Source organism: Pogona vitticeps, chromosome 1, assembly GCF_051106095.1.
Source record: "Pogona vitticeps strain Pit_001003342236 chromosome 1, PviZW2.1, whole genome shotgun sequence".
Lineage (NCBI taxonomy): Eukaryota > Metazoa > Chordata > Lepidosauria > Squamata > Agamidae > Pogona > Pogona vitticeps.
Genome location: NC_135783.1, coordinates 350834393 through 350859066, shown reverse-complemented (window position 1 = coordinate 350859066; position 24674 = coordinate 350834393). Strand labels below are relative to the sequence as shown.

The window sequence follows — 24674 nt, the reverse complement described above, 5'->3', positions numbered from 1 at the left end:
TATAACGACGAATCCGCATAGCGATCCCTTTTTCGGGATCGCTAATGCGGAGGCATAGCGTCGGTTCCTATGGCAAAAACTCGCATAGCGACAATTGGTAAGTGTTTCAGCTGTTCGGCGGTTACAAAATGGCCGCCGAAGCCCCGAAGCTTACCGAGGGCTCGAAAATGGCTGCCACTATGGAGGAAACTTCGCTGAACGGTAAGTTTAAGGCCCATTGGAACGCATTAAACAATGTTTAATGCGTTCCAATGGGTTTTTACATTCCGTTTAGCAATGTTTTCACATAGCGAGGGTTAATCCAGAACGGATTAACCTTGCTATGCGAGGCACCACTGTATATCCAAGAAGAGTTATTCTAAGTACTAAATAGTTCAGTGTGTCTATGTGTGTGTGTTTAAAATCCTGGTACATCATCTTGATCTAAAATTTGCTTTCAGCACCAATTCTTCAAGAACTAAAACAATAGAGAAATAGCTGCTATTGACCATTAGAATAATCCCCGGTGTGATACCAGATCCTTTAGCATCTAGCAGGTTTACTGAGAATGTGGAAACAACACTGGCTCCTTCCATGCTATGAATAACATTCTTTTGGGCACACCTCTGGCATACGTTTCTACGAACGAGATGCTCTGCGTTGTAAGGAGTTGCAGAATTCAAGCAGCACTAAGCGAAAGGGGAGGGAGAGGACAGTTATACACATTATGCCTGGAGAGAAGGGTCTGTTTTAAATTAAAATCCTTTATTTTTTTCCCAAATACAATTCACAACTTATACATAGTGGGGGAGATGCTCCGTCTGTGCAAAATAAGGATGGCCTTCCTTTAAACTTACTAAGGTGTCCAGAATGGGTCTTTCTCTCCAAAGGGTGACTGGACGTCGGGTCCTCTCAAACATACAGTAACGTGAATCATTTTACAGAATGATCGCTTGACTCCTTAACGTACAACGTAGTAAGGCAAAGTTGAATTCTGCAGATTTCCCTCTTAACGTTAAGTTGAAGCAACTTATTGTTCTATAATTCATCTAGGGTCATTTTTAATGATTTTTGCTTATATATGTCACAGACCAATGTTGTCATTGCTGAACTGCCGAAAAGAAGTGATTAGCTTTACATATTGCACTGACAGACAAAAGTACACACTGTGTAACTGCTGGGGAGAAAATGTTGGTTTTAAGAAGCCTATGTTTGAAAGGGAAGGAAGTTCAGATCCAACCTTTGGACACTCATCTGCCAAAGAATTTGGAAGAAAAATTAAAACTGCAAGAGTTTTGGCTTTTGTAAAAAAAAAATTTTTAGAGAAAGCGAAAAGCTGACACGGAGGTGCACTTTAAAATTTGTTTTCAGGACCAAGAATTGAAGACTAAAGCACTTTAGAACACAAAAGCAGTATGATTCAAAGCAAAATGAATCCAAATCAAAGTATAAGTTGTTCCAGCTGCTTTAAAATAAATGCTTCTTTAACTATTCTAGCAATAATTTCCATTACATTTTTAAAAATCCAATTTCCATTCATTTGCTGTTTACTTTTTTTAAGCCCCCTTGATTCTCTTTAAAGGAAAAAGTGCATCTGACTCCCTTTTAGCAGCTACTCAAGGTAATTGTTTTTTTTTTTTTAAAAAAACATAGCTTACAGTTCTTTCTAGAAGAGAAGAGCTTTTCAGACCTTACATGGGAGAAGTATCCAAATCATAAATGAAATAATTTATTATCAAATTCAGAATTTAAATAAAAGCCATTCTTGCAACGACAAAGAAAAGTAATCAAGAAAAAGAAAAAAAGCATGCATTCAAAAATTAGCAGTGGAGACAAATATACGTTATCTATACAGGCACTGGCAGACGCAATTTAATTGTTACCGTTACTCGATGTAACACACACCCCACCCTACAAATACATTTTTTTCATCCACTAATCACTGAGGTACCAATATTTAAGAATGGAAAGTTCAATATTGAAAAAAATAAAACTTAAAAGTTGAAGCTGTGTTTATTTTCCCCAGGAAAAGAAAAAAAAAAACCCTATGGTGAGTCTTGTATGAAATGTTAGTATACTTATAGAATTTTACAATCTACGTTGGCTTTCCTCTCTCTCAAACAAACAAACAAACAAAAAAGAAGAAGAGTTGTGTTCCACATACACAGGTTCTCGGATAAAATGTTCATCATTTTATATAACAGGAGTCAGTAGACTTGCAAATGAAAAAAAAATGAGGAGGGGGGGTTTGGGGGTTCTTGGCTACCTGGCGGCACGTCTTCCCGGTGACCAAGAGGATCTGAAGTCCGAAACAACCTGTCGTAAATTCAGAACAAGATGCGCCATGCCACCACAGTGCAACGATTTGAGGTGTGATGCTCCACGGGATAATCACGGAGAAGAGCCGTATGGAAGTTAGGTCCACTTGCAAAGCAATTCCACACAAACGGCACTGCATGCAGAGGACGCCACCGTCGCTCCGTGGGCTGGGGAGAAACGTCCCTTCCTCGTTAACGCAGCCACAGTTTAAGGCGCAGTGCATCGACTCCGTTTAAATAGTATCTGAACAGCCTCTTGTCTCGCACAAAGCCGAGGTTTTCATAAAGTTTCAGCGCAGACTTGTTGGTGATCTCGGTCTCCAAGACAACCTGCAAAAGAGGACACGCTTTTTTGAGGGACGGAAGAATCCAAACGACTGTGCAGAAAACCTACAAAGTCAAGCTGTCATATGTGTATCTAAGCAATAGCAAGTGTCTTGACAAACGAGAGAGAGGGAGGGAGGGAGAGAAAGACAGTGTTATAATTCAACTTCCCATTCTGTGTCACTGGAAGAGAACCACAAACAGATCCCAGAACAACAGGAATCAATCTGTCAATTCGAAAGCGAATCCTCAAAAGTCTTGTAAGGCACACTTGTTTTTTTTTTTTTTTTTTTTTAAGCATGTACTTTATTTGCAAAATGGGACCATGGCTCTCTTCTATCCACAACCTGTAGCATAGTGGTCTGAATACTAGAGTGGGGAGAGGGAGAGGTAAGTTTAAATCTCCATTGGTTGTGGAGGAAAGGCAGCTGTGACCTGAGAGTCCCTTCTCCCTCCTAAGGCCACTTGTTACATGAGATGGTTGCTCGTGGTGCTTTTCTAAATAAATGTATTTCAACATCACCTTTCCTTTGGGTTGAAGGATCCGTCTTTTGAAAGGTGGGGTACAGACCATCAGGGAGGGGCTGCTGCGAAAGGGCAGAACTCATGCTTTGCAAGCGGAGGGCCACAGATTCAAACCTGACCTCTTCAAAGCAGGTCAGGAAATATGTACAAAACCCTCAAGAGTCTGCCAGTCTTGTGCAGAAGATCTGATTCATCGTCAGGCAACTTCTGATGCTTCCAATTTCAGGAAGAATAAACGAACAAAACACACCGGCTAATGGATCGCACAAAGGTCAAAATGGGAGGAGGGAAAGAATCCTGAGTGTTTTCATACATACACACAGAAAAGGGTAAGAACAGGTACTCTTAGATGCTACAAGGGTCTTCAGAGACTGATCGGGGTGTTAATTCAATGAAACTATCTCACTGATCATCAGACGATCTTACTAGATAAGACTGGCCTCATCTCCCTGTAAGCCACTCAGCATGAAAACCATGTGCTTGAGTGACAGGCAGACGGTCATGGAGGCTGAGGATTGAACGTGTTCCCTGAAAGCTCCATTTGAGACAAGCAGCTGTGTTATGAGAGACAGAATGCGTAGGTTCCAGAAAGACCAGCACCCTAGGCCTGAAAAGATGGGAGACTTGCAAGGGAAGATGGAATGGTGAGCCTTGATACCATTCTCCTGGTACTAAGTACAGGAGCTCCCCAGGGCTGCGTGCTAAGTCCCTTCCTCTATTCCCTGTACACACATGATTGCACCCCACTATATAACACCAATGCAATTATTAAATTTGCAGATGATACGACAGTGGTGGAACTCATAAATAAGAACAATGAGTCTGCTTATAGAAAGGAAGTACAAAGACTGATACTATGGTGTAAAGAAAATCATCTCACACTTAACATCAAAAAAACTAAAGAACTCATAATTGATTTTAGGAGGAAGAGAAATGTACATTTACCACTGTACATAAACGGTGAGGAAGTGGAGAGAGTTGGTAGTACTTACATCTCAGAGGACCTCTCATGGACTATAAATGCCAACACGCTAATAAAGAAGGCACAGAAGAGGCTGTATTTCCTGAGAATGCTCGGGAAGTTAAATTTATCACAGCATTTACTTCTGTCCTACTACCGTAGCACCATTGAGAGTGTCCTAACCTATGGCATTCTGGCATGGTTTGGGAGTAGCTCTGTAGCGGACAAAAAAGCTCTACAGAGAACCATTAAAATTGCCCAGAATATCATCGGGCTCCAGCTACCAACCCTGGATGACATCTTCACATCCCGCTGTCTGAGGAAGTCACACAGCATCCTGAGAGACTCTTCCCATCCTGCTTATAACTTTTTTGAACTGTTACCGTCTGGCAGAAGATATAGAACAATTAAGACTCGGACCACATGTTTTCTAAATAGTTTTTATCCTAGAGCTATAATTGCAATTAATAATGAGCTTAAAGACCACCAGTAGTGAATAGTTAGTTGGACTGTGTTACTTGGCCTGAGGTGTAGATGTTTGTATTTTTAGTGGGGGACTTCTAGTGGGTGGGGAGTGTTTGGGGAATGTTATGTGTGTGCATGTGTCTGGTCTCTGGGTGTCTGTGAATTTCGTTGTATGGGTATACTGTGTATCTACTTACAATGACAATAAATTATATTATTATTATTATTATTCTGCAAAGAGTTGCAAGAGTTAAAGTTTCTATATCAGCAAGAAACTTGAAAGAACATTCTAAATGTGAGCTTGTTTGTTCGGAGAGGAAAAGAAGGCTGGCGGGAACCAGTTGTCCAGACAAGAAAACGGGAAGCAGGCTGGATGGAACAGGGACCGAAGTCAAGGAAGCAAACTGTACATGTGCAAGATAGCAACCAGAGATTGTACCTGCCCAGGTAATCAGGGGGCTGCTCCCTGCTTGCTTAGGCCCACCCAGGTGCAGCCCACAGGCACAGCCTGTAAGGAAGATGCCCATAAGGAGGAGGACCCAGGAAGAGACGGTGGGCTTCGAAGAGCGTTGCGACGTTGCTCCCATGGCTTTCACCGAGGGACGGATCAACCATCAGGGAAGTTTTATGTGTGTGAGTATGTGTGCATGTGAAGTACAGCACCTTTGTCTTCCATTGTCTCATGAATTAAAACAATAAATGTTACATGAACAGTGTTTACACTACGAATTTCGTGTACGGTCCCCTTGTCTGTAGTCTCGCTGGGTCCCTCTCCCCAGGATATAAAGAACCGTACCCCACGGGTAACAACTGGCTGTGGTCCTTTCCAATAAATGAATGGGGCTGCGGGCAATACTGCACTTTTATTTCTGGGCGTGCACCTACATAGTCCGGTGCATATTGCCCGTCATATCCAGATGGAATACTCCCTTGCACCACTTTGAATGTGCAAGTAATATAAACAGACAAAAACACATTTGCCTTTTTCTTATAGAAAAAAACCCAGTCAACCGAGCTTAGAGCACACTGGGATTCAAATTGGCTGGAGCGTGAGAGAGAGCGGAGCCGTGAATAAACCCGCAATTTGTCCGCTAGCCGTTTCTGTGCTAGATCTGGCAACACAACTCTTCCTGATGAACAAGCCCAACTCCTTGCTGTCAAGCCCTTGACTGAAAACCATTATTTGCGGGGGACTCAAAAATGACATGCTTCTCCAAATCCTTCAAACACCTCAAGAGTGCTCAGGGAAACACAAGGGCTTTGGAGAGGAATTCTAAAGCAGGAACAGTTTTACAGCTCTCAGTTGCTTGGAAGCCTATCGAAAAGTCAGGGGCTGATCTTAGGTCATCGGTGTCTTACATCTGCTTGAGCAAATGCCTGCTGGGTCAAAAAGGGTTGCCTTCCCCATGATTTGGGTTTTTAGCTGTGCTTGGACAACTCAACAGATCCACTGCCTGCATTTGTCACATCACTAGGATAACTGGCAGGCTGCACATGTAGACATAGGTGTTCATGACTCAGAAACGGCTGCAGAAAGCATTCCTCTGTCTACAGGAAACAACAGCAACAACAGACCAAATACTAAAACCAAATTTCAATGACCTGCCACCTAAAAACCATACCACCTTTCAAGAGAGACAGCTGGCACATCCAGCTGTGAATTATATTCATTTGCAGCGTTACACACAACGGCATGGCTCTGACCTAAAAACAACCGGCTTAGAAACACAGCCAGGCAAGCGGACGCCCATAGAGTGCTCCTACTTCAGTCTTGCATCTCCTTGCCCCACAGAACACCAGGTCTAATAATAGCTGCATACTGGAATGTAGACATCCGAATTAACCCACTGTGTTTTGAAATGGGAAAAGCTCTTCTTTAGCAAACAGCTCGGTCCAAAATAATGGCTTCGATAAAACTCCCACTGCCATCTCTTACTAGAGTCGATCTTCTCTGATCTTTTGTGAGCCCAAAGGAAGATTCAGGACTTCCTGTTCTGCAGCTGACTTGGTGCTGCAGTAATAGTTAACAGAGTGGTGCTTAGTGAGCTAAGTTACACAGCCTGAGAGACCCAAGACCAGGGATTGCCATCACAAAGTCCATGCGCCCCTTTGGGCCTGCACGGCAGGGGTAGGCAATGGGTGGCTCTCCAGGGTTGAACTGCAAGTCCCATCAGTTGCAACCAGCACAGCCAATGGTGAGGGATGATGGGGAATGCAGTCCAAGAACACAGAAAGGGCCACAAATGGCTCACTTTTGTCCTGGAGGAAAGGAGTGGGAGAGAGAAGAGGCCGGAAGGAAGACGAGACAACAGGAGGAAGAGGTTGTTTCTCATAGAATTATCTTGCAAAGATATATCAGATTTTCAGGTTAAAGGTATGATGAGTTGAGTTTCATTCTGACCAAAATGCCATCTTGCAGTTATTTTATTCAAGGAGTGGTCAAAGTCACAAGAGTGTGTTATTTTTGTTCTGATCACCTGAGTGGGATTAAGGCATTGTTCTATGGACATACATGATGCCTAACACAGCCTTTGCTAGCTATTGTTTATTTCTTAAGCCTTCCTAAAACAGTACTTTTCACTTCAATTGTTTTTATAAATGTTGTGGGTTTATGCATCAGAAGGGGTGGTATGAATATTTTGATATACACCTCCTTCAGACCCCTGTCCCCATTCTGCCATTCCACGATTACCCCATTTATGACCATCCATTGAGCAGATCTCAACATAGGCATTTTCAGTCGCTGCTCTAAAATCAAACCAAGCATTCTTTTAGTTTTGTCCTCCTAAACCAGAGGCTAAGAATCATTCCCTCTGGATCCTGGAGAGATGGAGAGGCCAGGAACCCCTCTGGATAGTCACATGTGTAAATGATGTGCCTGGTCATACCAGTGCTGCAATTTTGGCTCTGCCTGCCATAAGACCAAAGCTGATTCTGGCCAGAAAAATTATGTCATGCAGGTAATATTTATACAATCCTTTACTCTGTGCTTGCATGGTAAGAAAAGAAAAATGCACTGAAACAAAACATTACAGAAGTCAGGAACTGCCATCAGCATTCTGTTACTAGCCAGGCAGCAACTTGGGGACTATCTGATATTATATTATTTGGCTAATCTGGATTTTCTGTCACCAAGATTCAGCTCTCAAGACAAGTCAGATGAAGTTAAGGAAGGATTAAATGCAGAAATACAAGTTTACTGGCATCCTGAGAACTTCAAAGGCCTTCTTTTTCTGGTTTTTCAAGAATTCTATTTGCAACGTGTTCTGAAGTAAAGATTTCAAAAAAAAAAAAACAAAAAAAAAAAACCATGTTTGGAATGGGTAATCTTGATGGGTCTCTATTTTGTAGTGAAACAAACGGGCCCAAAGCAGGGTCGATAAAAATCAACATTTTTTTTTAAGTTTGAATTTTTAAAAAATAATTTTAAAAAACCTTAGGTTGTCGAAAAGAATCAGATTTTTAAAAACTTAAATCATGATTTAAACTGTGATTTAAATCAATTTGGTTTAAATCAATTTGATTTAAATAAAATCCAGCCTGGGCAATCCTATCATGAACAGTGATAGGATTTTTGAAAAAGTAAAACAAATAACAGTGGAAAAAGCTCCAGGTAATACCTCAATTAATGCATCATGGCATGCAAATAACGAGCACACCTGATTAAAAAACAAAACACAACGTTTGCAATGGGCTCGCAAACCACAGTTTGCTGTAACTACTATTTAACCTGACACTGATGAACCGGAGTTCTGATTGTTGCTGGAGGCTGCACATACTAAGCAGACATAAAATAAAAGCAGAAAAGCAGTTTTTGAATTCTGATGAGTGGCTAGCACACAAGTCAGAGCTTCCATATGTCCAAACAGAAACACAGGGTGCAATCAGACGGGAAATAGCTTGCGCCTTGGATCACTTGTGGCACAATCTGATGCAAGCTATTTTCTGGTGATGCAGGACACGTAAGAGATTACGAACCAGCCAGACCCTGCTGCACGCCGAAGCTGGACCTTTTTTGGAGTTGGACTGCAGTGACTGCTCTATACATAAAAGGGAGATTATTCCTTGCAAAGTGATATTTTCCAGCATGATCAGACGCAACATATCAGTGAAGATTCTCAGTCATCTAGGTGAGGTTATCTGGAAGTTGAGTCATGGAAGCTGGACTTCTTTCTTATTAAGCGGAAAAGTTTTGCTGCTCATCCGAGTCGCTTCTTCAGTCTGAGGAGTTGGTAGGAGACCTCTGATACGTCCTCCACGTTGGTTCCACTTCCCCCTGGTCCGAACAGGTTCATTAGATGCACTCACCCCGGGTCCTTTGTTCATCTAACAAGCCTATTCAGACCAAGGGGAAGAGAAACCAATGTGGGTCTCTTACCAACTGTCTTCAGACTGAAGAAGCTTCTTGGATGAGCAGTGAAACGTTTCAACTTAATAAGAAAGAAGTCCAGTTGCCATGACTCAACTTCCAGGTCAGACGAGATGCTTTCTTCACATCTGGTATCATCTACAATTATCAGCCTTGGTCCCAGTTCAATGGACTAAATCAGGGATGGCAAATAACTGCATGCGGACTGTGCATCTGAACGTGAACCAGCAGAATGGTTCTTTAGGTGAGACTTGGTGCAACGGCTGTGCAATTTCAAGTTATGCAGGTGTAGCTATGCAACAGGATTTCAGCCATTGGGGACTACTAAATTTGGGCTCACTCAACATTCTGCACTCTATACATGCACCAAGGTATCTTCAATGTTCAGCGTTTAGGGAGGTGCTTTCTATAAATGCTAAAGGACAGCGAGACGACAACTCCCACCATCTTCCACACCCAGGAAGGCCTGGCCTCCTGCTGCATCATGAGATGGAGGGGAGGTTGACCAGCGAGACGTGGAGGATGGTGAGAACTATACTCTCACTGCCAATTAGCCTCTACAAAAGGTGCCTCCCAAAGAGCTATGAGTCCCAACAAGCACAGTGGTAGGAAGGGGGAGAGTGAGAAAAAATGAAGACAGTGTCAGAAATAAATAACTCAAAAACCTTTTTCTAGAGAGTTAAAATCTACTTGCCTGCAGGTCTGTGCTTTTGGGCTACAATTCCCAGAATTCTGACTGGGAATTGCAGTCCAAACCCACTAAAAACACACCACTGTTTATATATCAAATCCAGCACCTTCAGTGACATAAAAACTGCCAGTGCAACTTCTTAAAGAGCCAGTGATGTTGTAGTTCCACAAAGCTGAACCAGTCAACAGTGGTATGGCTACATTCTGCAAAAGATGCAGTCTTAAGCTGCCAACTTTGATGGGATTTCTAGCTTACCTACCTTAAATTTTCTGAACTTCACCTAAATTGAAAGAAGTCCCCCAAAGACATCTGGAATACTTCTCTTCTCTGCTTATTTATTTACAGGAAAGATAATTGAACATTGAAAGGACACAGGATTAAACTCAGATATAGTCTTGAAGAACACAGACTGAAATCTTGTTCTTTTGTGATTTAATCAATAAATAGCAACAGAGAAGATGGTCTGAAGGATCTTGATTTAATTTTGCTTCTTTTGAGTAAACTATCAGGTATAGTGAGTAAATTAACTGGAACTGCTTTGGAGGCAAAAGGTATTGTTGCATTCATTCAAGCAGAAAGACCTTACTGCTTCAAGTTCCATACAAATATATTTTTTAAAAAAATACTAAAGTAGAAATGTTCCCAAAATTTGCTGGAGTTTGAAAGAGCCTAATTAGTACTGCATAAACCCCTAGGAGAATTCCCCAACCTTTATCTGCAGGGTCTATTCCACTTGTAGCATTTTAGAATTTAATAACAGAAGAAGCCAACAGAATCATTAGAGGTGAACTACAGCACCCAACAAATCCTTTCAAAATCTAGACCTCAGTATTTTTAATACAAAAGTTACATGACAGACCTTACATCATAGGGCACCTTGAGCAAAGAACAGATAAATGAAGTAATTTTCTAAGCTTATCAAGCCTCCAATGAGGAGGGATGCCAAGAGGCAGAATGCTAGACTTCTATTGTAGATGGGAAAGTGGTGGAAACGGACAAAAGCGAATCAGCCACTCAGCATTCCCCAAAATAATATGCTGTAAAAAGCATGTTCGAAAACAAAGATATTAAGCTAACATTAATGTTTTATTGATATATATCCTGTAGGTGTCTCTAAGTCAGTAAAAAGCACTCTGGAAGCTTTTTCAAAGGGCAACTAAAACAAGAAAAGACAAGATTTTTCACCTGTCGGCGAACCTGCCTCCTGTCTGTAGCCCAGACTGAAGACAAACAAAGGCAAAATCCATAGGGAATGCATGGCAGAAAACCACGAAGATCAATGAATCAGTCAAAATGATATTCCCCTGAGCAAGGCCACAGGTTGAGGACCTGTTCTAATGCTTAAGGGAAAGACTAGGGCATCTTATACTGGGAGGAATCAAATGAAGCATTCCCACCCCTGCTCTAGCAGTGGATCGAGACACCCTAAGGACATCTAGACAATGTTTTGAGGCTGACAGGTCTTATATCAAGCTAGGGAGGGCCAACTGACAACGAGAGATGTGACTTTTTAATGGGGTGGGTAGGGGATTCCAAAAAGAGGCGCTTTCTGTTCCACCAAATTCATAATAAATACACACGGCTTATATTAACAAAACAAGGGTTCGGAAAGATTTTGGCTTTTCCATGTCCCCCCCCCCCTTTGTTTATCCTTTCCGTCATCCTCTGTCAAATTGCCCAGGGAATTTTTCATCTGATACCACAGCGAGGGTTGCTGTCAGGAGCCAATCAAAATGCTGACAGGGGATGGAAATGCTGAATCTGTAAAAGGGCCTGGGCTGGCTGGATCCCAGTGAGGAGTGCTCCCTTTGGGCTTCAGTTGTTCCTTGTAGATGGGATTACTCTGTGCTAAACTCCTGGTGCATCCTTTCCTTTTATGCCTCCCCACCCTTATTTTTAAGGTGCATTCCACCTCATTTCTTGGGATTACCGTATTTTTCGCACCATAAAACGCACTTTTCCCCACAAAACAGGGGGGTGGAAAGTCTGTGCGTCTTATGGAGCGAAGAAAAAAAGATTATATTTTCCTGTTTTCTTCTCCTAAAAAATTGGTGCGTCTTATGGAAAGGTGCGTCTTATGGATTGAAAAATACGGTAGTTTTGACACTGCTGACAGGTGGTCTGCCACTGCCAACGTGCCTCCTTTCTTTGGAGATTCCCCCCCTCTTTGGCCCTGTCTGCTGGACTGAAAGGAGGCATCAAATGGTGGGGGAGAGAGAGAGATCTCCTGATATTCTAGTCATTTTGGTGGGTGATGGAGAATTGCATTGTCCACCTTATTTGCTTTTCTTTGTTGTTGGAAGGCGGGGGGGGGGGACTTAAAAGTCAACTTTCTCCCCTGTGCATGTATGTGGGGAGTGGTTTCCCTGTCAAATTTACTTTTTAAGAATTCTTGTTTGTTCTTTTGGAAAAAGAAAAAAAGAATAGCTCTATAGAGTTCTTGATTTTCTGTTGTTTGCATATGTAAAAACGGCCTTCACAGACACCCTGGCACCGCCTCCAATGGAAAAGCAGACTCCCACTTCTTTTCTGGAGTCACAGGGAGATTTCAGAATAAAGCATATTTTCTGAATATGGCTTTTGTCTTTTTCAGAATATATTCCATGTTCTGCACTTAAATGAAGAGTTGCCTACACTGGAAACAGCATTTCAAAAAGTGGCCTTCAAGTGAAGCAAAGAATGAAGACTCACCTCATCGCAGTCTCCTTCTACCATGGCATAAATAGCTTTCTTAACCAAGTTTGTACCTAGATTGAAGAATAAAAGCAATAAAATTAAACTACAGGTACAAGTTATCTGAATGCAAATTATCTCCTACCCTGCAGGTTACGTTGTTACACAGGAAACGTAAGGATAATGTAAAATCAATAGCAAATTCACAGCAAGATCCGGCTTCATTGTGGATATTGTATAGGATGTAGGCTACTGTAGAAGACTTTCTAGCTGACCTAATAGCTTAGTGAATTAAGTACCTGGCTGCAGAGCCAGCAGCTGGGAATTCAATTCCACACTGTTCCTTGTGGGAGAAAAGCCAGCCTTGTGTGGTTTTGAGCAAGCTGCACAGACCCAGGGCACCTCCAGAAGAAGGGAAACCCACATTTAAGTACTGTCTACCTTTAAAAAAAACCCTAAAAAGGGTCACCATAAATCAGAATTGACTAGACAACATGCACTTCTTTAGAAGACTTTCACCATCTGTGCAAAAAAATACACACACCACAGCTGCATCAAGATGGAGTAAAACATTTCCTGTTATCATGTTCAAATTCAATCATGTGTCTGATTTTATCTTTTTTTTTCACCTGAGCAGGTTCAAAGACTTTCCACTTCTACTACTCCTCTGCTGGTGTTTTCATATGCAAAATAAACCTGAAGTAAGATACTTCTAGCACTCCCCAATTTGTCACATTTCCTTTGTTACTGTGGCCAGATTATTTCTGCCCATCTCATAAAGATGTTTCACGGCAAACTAGCTGCCTGAAAATTATCCACTGTATATAAATAAGGTAGGCCAGGCTTGATTCAGCCACTAATCAATGAAACTAAAAAAAACGTTTTCCACGTAATGCAAAAAGCAGGGAAACAGCTTTTGCCTCCCAAGAGTTGCTGCTGAGGGCAGAAAGCACTGAATTGCCCTAAAGAATATTTCAACCATTGCCACTATCAGCAACATCCTGCTCTGAGGGCCTGAAGCAGGGTCCCATTCATCCATTCACCATAAGTGCATGTCAAGTGGAGTCCCTCAAGCACAGACTTGAACCCAGGCCTACTATGACTGAGCGTCAGCAACCACATCCAGTGGTGGGGACAAACCTTGGCAACAGCTAGCATGCGTGCATCCTTGGTCTGAGCAAGGCAGCAGCTCTCATCACTTTGCTGAGTGGAAGTGTATGGACACGGGCAGGAAACCCCTGCTGAAAAGTTGCCAAGACAGGCAGGAGTGGGAAGATAAGATGGTTTCGGTCTCCCATCTCTCTCCAAACCAGTCTTTCATACTATTTTAGAGATTATGATGATGACTCTTAACTACTTTGTTTACTGTGGTTATTTTATTGTATCTATTTTGAATTATTTTTCTTCAGCTGTCATGATGTGCCTAGAATGTCATGTTTCAGTGGGATCTATAATATGGTATAGACAGACAGGTAGGCAGCTAGCTAAAAAGAGAATGAGATAATTAGATAAATGAATGAATGAATGAATGAATGAATACATAACACACATATATACTAGAGTTAGTAGTCATTCACGGGAAGGGAAGCATTTAATATGAGGTGGTGGTGGTAGAAAACATGATGACTGTCTACTACAGCCTGGTGTATTGAAGTGAATGGCAGTGAACTTGTATTTTCTCACACCATGTATATGGGTTATGGGGTTTGTTGTGCAGCTATCAGGGTCCACCATGCCCTAGACACTCCTCAAAATATAGCTATGACATATTCTACCAAGTTGACACCGGCTCAATCTAAATAGTCTAAGGAAATTGTCAAGATGATAAAGGAAATTAATAACCTCCAACAACCTTGATTTGAACGTTTTTGCTGAAATATTTGCCTCTGGTTGGAATATATAGTATTTGCTGGATTACCCTCCTAGGCTGTACTTGGTGCACAACAGCTTCTGCTAATTTCCATTAAATGCATATGGCTGACATGCTTCTCATTTTCATAAACACAAGATGTACTGAATGACTTTAACTATATTACAATCAAAACATGACATTACTTTATGAGGGGAAAAATTACAACATATATACCTTGCCCTTCCTCCAAAATTGATCTCAAGGTCCACACAGATAGAATAATGAAGTTGGAAGGGGCCTACAAGACCATCAAGTCCAACTTCCTGCTCAATGCAGGAATACAATCAAAGCATATCTGGCAGGTGATTATCCAAGTTTTTCTTGAATGCCTCCAGTGTTGGAGCACTCGCCCTCTCGAGGTCACGGATTCCACCGTCGCACTGCTCTAACAGTTAGGAAGTTTTTCCTGAGATTCAACCAAAATCTGGCTTCCTGTAATTTGAGCCCATTGTTGCGTGTCCTGCACTCTGGGATGATCCAAAACAGATCCTGCCCCTCCTCTGTAGGACAAGCCTTTCAGATATTTGAAAGGTGCTATCTTATCACCCCTCAGACTTCTTTTCTCAAGGCTAAACAAGCCCAGTTCTTTCAGCCTTTCCTCGTAAGGCTTGGTTTCCACCCCCCTGATCCTCCTTGTCGCCCTCCTCTGAACTTGTTCAAATTTGTTATCATCCTTCTTGAAGTGTGGTGTCCAGAATTGGACACAATATTCAAGTTTAGGCCTAACCAGTGCTGAACAGAGGGGGACCAGCACCTCACGGGATTTGGAAACTATACTTCTATTAATGCAGCCTAAAACAGCATTAGCCTTTTTTGTAGCCATATGACACTGCTGGCTCATATTGGGCTTGTGATCTATGACAATTCAAAGATCTTTCTCACTTGCAGTTTTGCTGAGCCAGGGGACCCCCCCAATCTTGTAACTGTGTGATCAGTTTCCTTTTCCAAGGTGCAGGACTTTGCACTTATCCCTGTTGAATTTAATTCTGTTGCTTTCAGCCCAGTGCTCCATCCTATCAAGGTCATTTTGAATTTTGTTTCTGTCGAGTATTAGCTCTTCCGTCCAATTTTGTATCATCTGCAAATTTGACAAGCATTCCCTGCACTCTCATCCAAATCATTAATAAAAATATTGAAGAACACCAGGCCCACAGTACAGTTTTCAGGCACTGAACAAAATCATCAATACGTCTGGCACATCCTATGCTTCCACACTGTGCCCTAAGAATCTGTGTGACATGGAAATCATGGAAAGTCGAAGGTAACTGACAAATCAATTTAGTAGCCCATTTCCCTCTTTTGTGTGAGACACAATTGTTTAAATTCAACTCAGAAACCCAATAACCCCTGGATATTCCCAGGTTAAGAACCTATGAACAACATGGAGATGCAGAAGGGCTGAAAAAGTTCCCCAACCTAAGAGCAATAAGGATCGAAATAATCTATTACCCAGAAGGGTGCATGCCAGCCCTTCATCTTGAAGGGACAACTAGACAGCAATATTACTTTTAGGAGAGTTCTAGGACAACACAAGGGCTATTCTTACCTATGCCTTTTCTTCTGTATTTGGAATCCACCGCTAACATGGCTATGTAACCTCTGCGAAACATCTTTTTGTGCATATCCAACTTGCAAACGATGGCACCTACGCATTCGGCTCCTACCATTGCCTTAAAATAAAAGAGAGAGAGAAACAAACCCAAACATATTTTTGTAGATTAAGAAGGGAATAGAAACATCATAAACTCCAGAACCCCAAAGGCTTAAAAAAAAAAAGACTGCATTCTTGATAGTATTTGCTGAAAACATGCATGCACCTGCCAGTGGCAAACAGAATACACTGCATGTGTGGTTAACTAGCAAGTTCCAGATAAAAGAGGCAACGCTACCCTCGTTTCATTGACAGGAATTTTAAAATAGGCTGAACGGAAGGCGGATTGGATAGGACTTTCTCTTTTCCTCCAACCCCTTTGTGCTCCTTGTACCTCCCCTGTAAGCCACCATGAAAGTCACAGGAACTTTCTGTAATAGCAGGGGTGAGGTCAAGTAAAGAAGCAGTGGGAACTTACAGCCCATAGAAGTGTCCTTGTGCAGTTTTGCAGCCCCTGTCATTCATTTCCAATAAAATCAAAGTACAGGTACAAGTTATTTTAATGCTAATGAGTTTAGGTGGAAGGAACCCCACTTGGGAAGCACAGGGAAGTCTTGAAAGGGGCAGAGAAGTCTCCTTCCACAAGCTTGTTTCTGCTACTTTGCATCCAAAGGCACTGACCGCAACTCTGCAGGGGTGAATCCAAGCCTTACTCTGTCCAGAGACTTCACAAAACTGTAGCTGGGATCAGGCATCACTGATTTAATATGACACTTGGGTGTGTTCCTTTAACTTGCATGAAGAGCAATGAAATTATCAGGAGAAAATACGTAGCCTAAGTATTATTTTAATTACAAAGGTGAAGTCATTATATAAAGACTGACATCTTCCCATTAGTTACTCAAACAGTCCAAGGAAGAACTCTGGAGTCTATTCTGGATTAACTGGTCTAAGGATTTGGTAGGGGGAGGGGTGGGGAGAGAGACAGGAAAAACCCTTTATACTGTACTCTGAAATAACCAAAACGGTATTTTGAAATGCAGTTGTGGATGAGCGTAATTTCACTTCTCTTTATCATGAACACCCCACACTCTTGCTCACATTCACCATTGATTCTTTTTTTGTTGTTGTTCTTGTCTCAGAGAACAATTTACTCCATTAACTCACACTCTCTCACACATCCCTCTTATTTATAACCTACTATAAACAATGGCATCAGAGTCTTTGTGCTTTTAAAATGCTATTGATCGGTCCAATCTTAAATACTAGTCTGAAGGTAACCACACTTTTCTGAATTCGAGTTTTCAATCCTTTGCAACAAACATGTAATTAAAAATCTTAAGAGACAGGAAACAAAAACACTGCAAAAGAAAACAGAGGTTTTAAGGATGTTTTAAACATGATAAAAGCATAAAGAACATACAAACAATTATTTTCAGTATAGATAAGGGGAAATATATAAATCCAAAATGATTAATACTTTCAGGCAAAATTGACACCATGTTCTTCTCAGACTTCTATTTATACCTACATACTACAGATATTTCCTGAGCAACAGGACAATATTGAAACCCACCCACAGAGTCTCAGGTTTGCACAAAGCCTTGTATTTATTTGTTCATGGTAAAGATAGTAGCCTTAAAATTCAAACTGATTTCACTCACATTTAAGAAGCAGTAACAAGTGTTATCTTGGTTTGTACAGGACTCACTTTCATGTTCTGAAGTGGAAATAATCCATATACTAAAACCACTTCAGGCAGAAACTTTGCCAACGACTGGCAAATTTTGTGTGCGTGTGTGTGCATGTGCACACGCATCTGCATAGCAACCTACGTCAAATTTCTATCACAGTGTAGACAATTCTTTTATCAGAGACACTAATGGGGAAAATACATGATCTCTTGGAATCAGGAAGCTTGATCAACTATCAACCCTGGTCAAATCACAGCTGAGCACTCTTAAGTCCCAGCAACTTCAGTAAGACAGCTTTAAGAAAGTGTTAAAACTGTCCCACTGAGATGAATGGGACACCTCCCCTGCATCATTTTGCAACAGATGTATTCATGTAACGAGTTCAAGGTCACACGCACACAGTATATAACATGCTTTCTCGCCCTCCTAAGATATACAGAATGCAAAAGTAGGGTGATCACAACTGGCTACTTGATCTTAAATTTATGTTTATGTTGGCATACACCGTGTGTATTTTGTGCCATCACAGTGGCATGGCTTTTCTATGAAATTCCATCCTTACTCCAATTAAAAATGTCAGGAATGAGAAGTGGGCACAGCATATTTTATCATGCAACAACATCCTGGCCACATTGTGATCTAGACCATTGGTTCTTAACCTTGGGTTACTCAGTTGTTTTTGGACTGCAACCCCCAGAAGCTGTGCTGGCTGGGATTTCTGGGAGTTGCAGTTCAAAAACACCTGAGTAACTCAAGGTTAAGAACCACTGATCTAGACTATATGACATTTCCAGCTGCCTTTTTAAAGACTATTCATGAAGAAGTATTTATTGTTCTAATGTGCAGGTCCCATTTAAATATAAATATACTTTTAAAATACATTAATTGTATGATTATCAACAACATAAAGACATATAACTTATTATCTTCTATCCAGATTATCCAAAAATGAAGCTAGAGCCATGTAGTGCAGATAAGACGACTAGATCTATTGAAAAATGTAATATTTTAAGAAGGTGGCACTGTACATTAGGAGCTCTGCATGACCAGCCCTGCAAATGACGTCTAATACTAGGCATGCTGAAAGGACACTAAACACTATCTATTTTGCCGTGAACGAACTTTTAACAGAGCTTCCACCCGTGGTTTGTTAGTATGATGGCCAAACCCCCCAAACATTTCAGCCTGTCTCTTCCCTATTACCCAGAGAAATAATCCTACCAACATAGTCAACAACTAACTATGGAAAGAAAGAAATGTAAACCCAGCTGAGAGCAAATAATTCTGCAGCCATGTGTTTTTCCTTTACACAGTCAACAGTTCAATTCCTGAATCACTTTGGCCTGGAAACTGGAGTTATTGGTACAGGTTTCCACTCAGGCAGCTAAATGAAGACCACTTTGGTTGAAGAAGATCAAAACTGACTTCTAAAACTTATCTTCATGCCAGACACTTCACTGGTGCCATGTATAAAACCATGGTTTAGTGATCAGAAACATGCAGCAGATTTTTATGTTCCCACTTTCTCCTTTCATCTACGCAGACTGTTGAGTATTTGCCATTATTTGCTGTGACATCTACTAAAGCAAACGATCCATGGAAGGAAAGGGGTGTCCGTGAGAAGAAAAGGAACACTGAATGTGGGGACACTTTTCTGATTCCCAAATTATAATTTGTAGACTAGGCTAATGGGACTGCTGAACCAGACTAACATTCTGAAAACTCAAGGTACAATTAAACTGTGGGTTCACAGAACTATTACCATTTAAATTCTCAATCTATTGAAAGTATGTCTATTTAAGGCAATGCCATGTTTTGTACTGTATCTGCACAAGAATTAACATTCAGTATTGATAAGACTTAGCTTCCTAGACATTTAAAGATATAAGCAACAGAAAGAAACAGTAAACTATTACCATTAATTAAATGCTTAATTAAGAAGAGGTCTGTTATATTTAGTTGTTTAAAATATTTTTGCTCCACCTCTCTCCCATACTTATTTGAATTATCATAGAGTTATTAAAACTCAATTGCAAAAAAAATTAATTCTGCTAGAGACTAATTAACATATAGACCTAAGGATCTTGCAACATTATTATTCAGATGGTACTTAACAAACAAAAGCCATACAATGTAGAAAGAACATTTATACTTTACATTAGGAATTTCCACAGAGCTATTGGTTCTGGTACACATTAGCTGAAATCCTCTTTGCAGTTGTATATGCGCAACAGTTGTGATGTCAGTAGCAGCAAACTGCTGCTGATTTAAGGCACTCTGTGGGCATTTGGGTTATATGCTATGTACGAGTCGGATACACCCCCAAAACCGCCTTTAATCAGCAGTGCCGCTCACAATGATATGTGGAGCTGTAGTAAAGTATTTCAGCCATTGAAACCGAAATGCAGTGTTTGCTTCCTATCGTCATAACTTTCTCTCTTCATAACTAGAGATTTGCTGCGTGTCCTAGTATAACTTTCTGGAAAAATCATACCTACAAATTAATATTAAGAAACTTAGCCCAATAAGCACATGAACTTTGCTGAACAACGATAGCCTGATTTAAGTTAAAACGTTTGATCACTTTTCTTAAAAGGAGATGCCTGTGAACACCCTCAGCACTTTGACAAAATTTAACATGAAGCAAGATCCTGTTTCCCCTAAAATTAGACAGGAACTTATATTATTTTTTGCTCCAAAAATGCATTAGAGCTTATTTTCAGGGGATGTCTTATTTTTTTTCATGTACAACAATTTATATTTATTCAAATACAGTCCTGTCATCATCTTTTGGTTGCTGCACAAGGGTGGGAGGCGGGGTTTCACATAATTGGGGCTTATTTGGGGGGTAGGGCTTATATTACGAGCATCCTGAAAAATCATGCTAGGGCTTATTTTCAGGTTAGGACTTATTTTCGGGGAAACAGAGTACTAAAACATGCTGACCAGTTTTGTTTCAAATGCTAAGCTAGTTATTTCCAAAATCTCATACCCAATAAATAACACTGATTAAGATCTCCTGCAGCTGTACGCAAGGCCTGTGTGATTCATATAGCAACAGCAAAAGAGATGAACACTTTATACACATGCTGCCAAACACTGAAGATTCTTCTTAAGCCACCAGTTTTATTTCCCACCCTGTCAACTATTTTCACTTGCCCATCATTGGACCCTGCTAAGTTTGTACACATCAGAAGCTGAAATTGGTCTGTGTTACCAGTGGTTCATGAGAATCAGGGACACCTCAGATGAGTCGTGCAAGATCCACAGGTAATTTCCCCTACAATCCAGTAAAGATCAAGGGAATAGTCTACTAGGACTAAGAATCACCATATTAAAAATGTACCAAGACGTTCATATGCAATTATCCATTAAAGATCAAAAACAGCCTATCACAGCCTTCTAAATAAACCTCTTCTTTATTTTTCATTTTTACTATTTATACTGATTACAGAACTACGAAAAGAACTGGCTTTCTACTGAGCATAACCTATCTCTACACTTCAGTTGTACATTCTCTAGGAATAGCCACCTTGCGTCCTTTTAAGGAGAAAGCTAGGTTTAAAATATTTTAAATAAATTATATTTTAAATAAATTATATATATAATAAACAGCAAAGATTCAGTCTTCAAATTATTGTACATATGCCTCCATAAAAATAAGGAGAACTGAGGTCTAACCATGGAGATGATTATCCAATCTGTTATTCTGTACTAAAATGGAACATCAATACTTTTTTAGGTAACAAATTCGTAATATATATATATGGGGTGGGTAATCCAGCTGTTTCTGGACTGTGACTTTCCGGTTAATGATCAATACAGCCAATGGTGAAGAAAGCTAGTATTTGTAGTCCAAGGACATCTGGAGGGCTATGCTTTCCTCACTCAATCTATAGTATACAGGAGACAGCTGATTAGGCTTGTGGGTTTTTCTTTTATCATCCTACCCATTCTTTACAGCTACACTTCAAAAGAAAGCCACCAGAAGGCCATACTCACACCCCTTGATCTAGCAGATGCACCAATATGGGCCTTGTGGCACGGTGGTGGTTAAGCTGCTATACTGCCGCCAAAACTCTGCTCACGACCTGGGTTCAATCCCAGGTAGCCAGCTTGAAGATGACTCAGCCTTCCATCCTTCTAAGCTCAGTAAATTGAGTATTCCACTTGTGGGGAGGGGAGCACTATGTAGCCTGCATAATTAAATCATAAACAGCCCAAGAGTGCTTTAAGTGCTGTGGGGTGGCATATAAACAGCACCTTTTTTATTACACCAACTCTGCTCCAGAAAACCTTACAGGTGCATCAAGTATTAACTTGCTGCTGTCTCCTATTTTAGCATTCTGAAACCTCTCCATAGTGTCGGCACTCCATCAGTTATCATACGCCCAAATAATATCAAGTCCTTAAAAATCAAATTAAATAAGCCAAAGAAGAATAAAGATAGCACTTAATGTGGAGACTGTGAAAACATACAGTTCTCAAATATATTAAAAGGTGAGAAAACAAGGAAATGTCTAAGGGAGAATATGAACTTACTCCAATACCAGTAACATTTAAAAACAGTTTTGTACAGACCAAATTATTTATATACTGTATATAAACTGTGTCAAGTGGAACTTTGGTCCATGAAGTGCCATGGCACACCCATTTTAGACATATTTAAATGAGTTTAACTGCATTTAAGATATAATGATAGATTACATTAATCAAATGCTTCAGTAAAAAAAGAAAGACTAAAGAAAATCTGGGCTAAAATGTTATGGTTTTAGGACTTACACTTCTCAAAAATCTGCTGCACAAATAAAGAAGGCATTGCAGGTGACAGTTATTAGGTTTATCAAATCAAAACTGGGGGGAGAGAATGCTGAAACTCAAATCAAATAAAGAAAACATTGACAATTTAGGAAGGTATGAACCCACTCCCACATATTTGGAGAATCAGCAGTATCAGTATTCTCTGAATGTGACAGCCATTTAGTAGGCTGGTTTCTGAGAACTGCTAGGCAGAGAAAGTTAATCTCGCACCGCTCATGAATGTACAGGCTTCTAAGCTTTACAGAATTGTTCATTAGTTGCATTTGCAATAAACTGAACCACAGGAGTCACTAAACTGCTAGAGAGCTCAGTGGCTCAGGTCTTTGGCTGCAGAGCCAGAGATTGGAAGTTTGATTCCCCATGGGGCTCAACCTGATGATGAGCCACAGGGTCCCTTCCAGCTCTGCCGGTTCTAAGATTACTATTATAAACCTATTTTTTGTACCACTGAGTTCACCAACCACAAGAGCTCAATAATAGTGGACAAATGAGGTGCGCCCTTCCGAGCACCGTTTATCTCCTGCACCCCATTCATTGTGTCTCCCCCCCCCAAAAAATCCTGCATCACATATTCTGAATCTTCTTCCCAACCTCCACCCCCAACTTACCAAAAAGCAAAGCTGAGGCCAGTTGTGGATAAAATACCTATATGTGTAAATGGAGTAGGGTTCAGACAGATCTTTGGTGATCAGTCTCATGATATCTGGCATCTGTAGCTCGGATTCATAGCGGACATATCGTATCGTCAGGTCCCCTTGCTCCTCCTCGACTTGCTGCGGGGCCCAGGAAGAGTCCGTCGGGGGGCATTTTTGCAAACTGCAGCCGGAGGCCAAGGACCTGGAGAGAAGCAGCAAGGAGTCTTCCTCCTCCTCCTCTTCCTCCCTCTCTAACTCCTGCTCCTGCTCTCCCGCGGCCAGGGGAGCCAGCCCGTTCCTGTCCCCAGCCGAGGGGGCAGAAGCCTCGGGGTGGTGGGGGTGACGCTGCGGCTGCTGCTGCTGGGGGGGCTGTGCAGTCCTTGCTGGGGGGCAGGCTACCCGGTGGTGGTTGCGGAGTGAAGGGGGGGAAGGCGACCTCTCCCGCTCCCCTTCCCCTGCCTCCTCCTCCTCCCGTTGTTGTTGTTGTTGCTGCTCCTGCTGTGGCGGGGTCTCCTGGCCGTGTCCCATCGCCTTGCCAGGGCCGGGGCTGTCGCCGCTGTGGCCGGCCCCGCTCTCCTTCCGGCCGGGCGGGTGCTGGCTCTCCCCTCCGCCGCTGTTCAGGACCTTGCCCTTGAGGGAGCTCCGCAAGTGCCTCAGGTCGGGGCCCGCGATGAGCCCGTTGAGCTGGTGGTTGCGGCGGGGAGGCGGGCGCCGGCGGAGGAGGAGGCGGCGGCGGCGGCGGGAGGGAGACCCGCCTTCATCCCCAGCCTCCTCCTCCTCCTCCTCTTCTTCCTCCTCCTCCTCCTCCTCGTGCCCGCGGGGCCTTCCTCCTCCTCCTCCTCCTCGCCGCCGCCGCCGTTCTTTTTCTTCCTCCTCTTCCTCTTCTTCCTCCTCCTCCGTGGCTCCCGGGAAGGGCGAAAGGAGGGAAGCGGCGGTGCCCGGCGACGAAGCGAGCAGGCTGCTAGGCCCAGACGGTACCTCGGCCATGTCCTGAGGAGACCGGCAAGAAGGGGGGGGGAAGGAGAGAGAGACAGAAAAGGGGAGCGGGGAACGTGAGAAGGAGAGACCCGGGTCACCCTCTTTCCCCCTCACTCCTTCACAGCCATACACACGCGAGCCGCCCCCGCCGCCGCCCCGGGCTCTTGCTGCTCTTCCTCCTCCTCCTCCTCTTCCTCCTCACCCCAAAGTCCCCTCAGCAGCGGCCGCAGCGCCTCCCGCTCCCCGTCTCCGCTCCTCCTCATCCAGCAGCCGTAAAGCAAAGCCAGGTTTCCTGTCAGGCCAGGCCAGGCCGCCGCCGCCGCCTCGGCTCCAGAACGAAGGGGGAGAGCGCGACACTTCGCGCCAACGCCTCGCTTTGCGGCCGGCTCCTCGGAAAGGCCGAGGGAAAAGGAAGGAGAAAGAGGCGAAGGGGGCGTGGCTTGGTCTGGGAAGCCTCGCTCTCCTCCCCTCCCTCCCACGAGTTGGTTTTTCTCTCTTTCCAAGGCGGCCGTGCGCGACGGTGGGTTGGCGCGCTTTACGGCCGGCTCAGTCCCGTCCTAGTTTCCTAACTCGATGGTCTTAAGGAGAGACTCTATGGTCGGCGTGAAAGAGCGATACGGCCTCTCACTTTCCGTTTATGGAAGGGCCTCGCGCAGGGAAGTGGCGCAGGCGCAGATAGCAGTCGGGGGGGCGGCGGCGGGGAACGAGGCTGAGGGGAATCGTGAGGGGAAAAGAGAG

General features: G+C 42.5%; 1 protein-coding gene across 1 annotated transcript; it reads right to left on the bottom strand.

Moving 5' to 3' along the window:
* Window positions 1–723: 723 nt before the first annotated feature.
* NAA30 (N-alpha-acetyltransferase 30, NatC catalytic subunit) lies at window positions 724–24413 on the bottom strand. The gene is made up of 5 exons (XM_072986847.2): window positions 24139–24413; window positions 22932–23948; window positions 15764–15887; window positions 12324–12379; window positions 724–2627 (listed from the first exon to the last, which is right to left on the bottom strand). Exons 2-5 carry the CDS (start codon window positions 23943–23945, stop codon window positions 2490–2492), a joined length of 1332 nt encoding a protein of 443 aa, XP_072842948.2. The 5' UTR covers window positions 23946–23948; window positions 24139–24413; the 3' UTR covers window positions 724–2489.
* Between the last annotated feature and the right edge of the window lie 261 nt (window positions 24414–24674).

Excerpts from the sequence above, each read along its gene's own strand:
- NAA30 (XM_072986847.2), bottom strand. The coding sequence starts at position 23,945 with ATGGCCGAGGTACCGTCTGGGCCTAGCAGCCTGCTCGCTTCGTCGCCG. Across the intron at positions 15,888-22,931 it reads GGCCTCAGCTTTGCTTTTTG|GCAATGGTAGGAGCCGAATG; the intron begins GTAAGTTGGGGG and ends TTTTATTTTAAG. Across the intron at positions 2,628-12,323 it reads TAGAAGGAGACTGCGATGAG|GTTGTCTTGGAGACCGAGAT; the intron begins GTGAGTCTTCAT and ends CCTCTTTTGCAG.